Here is a 1583-nt window from a genome sequence, read left to right as displayed (position 1 = left end):
AACAGAATCGCCCCATTTTCTGCAAACAAAGAAGAAGGCCAGCAACTACTTATATTTACCTGAAATACAAGTATGACAAAGCTAAGTCTACCAGAAACTGCTAAGTCTAGAGTCCTCGACATACTCTATCTGCCAGGAATAAAGCATGCTATGTATGGTGTTGCCTTGTCTACCAGAACTAATCTAAGTCTGGTATCACCCTGTTTACCAGAAACACAGAGTAAAGATGATACACGCAGTAAATATGTAAATGAGCTCCCCATCCGATGACAAACACTCAGAAACCATGGCCCTCACCAGGGTATTGTCTATGTTGTGGATTACCTTCTGAGAATCAGTCTGAGTCATCGCCACTTTCCAAAGGCCCATGTGCCAACCTCTGAAGGCCATAACCAGGCAAGCCTTTGTGGCCTTGTCCATAGTACCCACTAAAGTCATATGGATGAGCATATCCTCAATATTGAGGGTGGCCACCATGTCCTCTTCCTCCAAAGCCAGACCCACCCAAGCCAGATGGCCCATATTGTCATGGATGTTGGCCATTATTTGTGAATTGAGCGGGAACACAGAGATGTTGAAGAAGTATAAGTCCACCTTAGCTTGCACCCCAAGTAAACTCCATATACCAAAAAACAAGTATAAGTCAGCCTTAGCCCTGTTATCGGCAAACAAAGTAGAAGGCCAGCAAATACTTATATTTACCTGAAATACAAGTATGACGAAGCAAAGTCTACCAGAAACCGCTAAGTAAGAGTCCACAACATGCTCTATCTACCAGAAATAAAGTATGCTATGTACAGTGTTGCCTTGTCTACCAGAACTAATCTAAGTCTGGTATCACCCTGTTTACCAGAAACACAGAGTAAAGATGATACACGCAGTAAATATGTAAATGAGCTCCCCATCCGATGACAAACACTCAGAAACCATGGCCCTCACCAGGGTATTGTCTATGTTGTGGATTACCTTCTGAGAATCAGTCTGAGTCATCGCCACTTTCCAAAGGCCCATGTGCCAACCTCTGAAGGCCATAACCAGGCAAGCCTTTGTGGCCTTGTCCATAGTACCCACTAAAGTCATATGGATGAGCATATCCTCAATATTGAGGGTGGCCACCATGTCCTCTTCCTCCAAAGCCAGACCCACCCAAGCCAGATGGCCCATATTGTCATGGATGTTGGCCATTATTTGTGAATTGAGCGGGAACACAGAGATGTTGAAGAAGTATAAGTCCACCTTAGCTTGCACCCCAAGTAAACTCCATATACCAAAAAACAAGTATAAGTCAGCCTTAGCCCTGTTATCGGCAAACAAAGTAGAAGGCCAGCAAATACTTATATTTACCTGAAATACAAGTATGACGAAGCAAAGTCTACCAGAAACCGCTAAGTAAGAGTCCACAACATGCTCTATCTACCAGAAATAAAGTATGCTATGTACAGTGTTGCCTTGTCTACCAGAACTATTCTAAGTCTGGTGTAACCCTGTTTACCAGAAACAAAGAGTAAAGATGATACGCACAGTAAAGATGTAATTGAGCTCCCCATCCGATGACAAACACTCAGAAACCATGGGGATCCTCA

The 1583-nt window shown here is 43.4% G+C and overlaps 1 protein-coding gene across 1 annotated transcript; it reads right to left on the bottom strand.

The window, feature by feature from the left end:
* Positions 1–87: 87 nt before the first annotated feature.
* Positions 88–1185, bottom strand: LACBIDRAFT_335962 (uncharacterized protein; the record flags this gene model as incomplete). The annotated part of the gene is made up of 4 exons (XM_001890874.1): positions 88–129; positions 325–655; positions 703–743; positions 967–1185. The coding sequence occupies 4 exons, from the start codon at positions 1183–1185 to the stop codon at positions 88–90; spliced, it is 633 nt and encodes a 210-aa protein (XP_001890909.1).
* Positions 1186–1583: the final 398 nt, after the last annotated feature.

Source organism: Laccaria bicolor, genomic scaffold (genome assembly GCF_000143565.1).
Source record: "Laccaria bicolor S238N-H82 LACBIscaffold_209 genomic scaffold, whole genome shotgun sequence".
Taxonomy (NCBI): domain Eukaryota; kingdom Fungi; phylum Basidiomycota; class Agaricomycetes; order Agaricales; family Hydnangiaceae; genus Laccaria; species Laccaria bicolor.
Note: the sequence above shows the minus strand (reverse complement) of the source record. Positions and strands in the feature narration are given on the sequence as shown.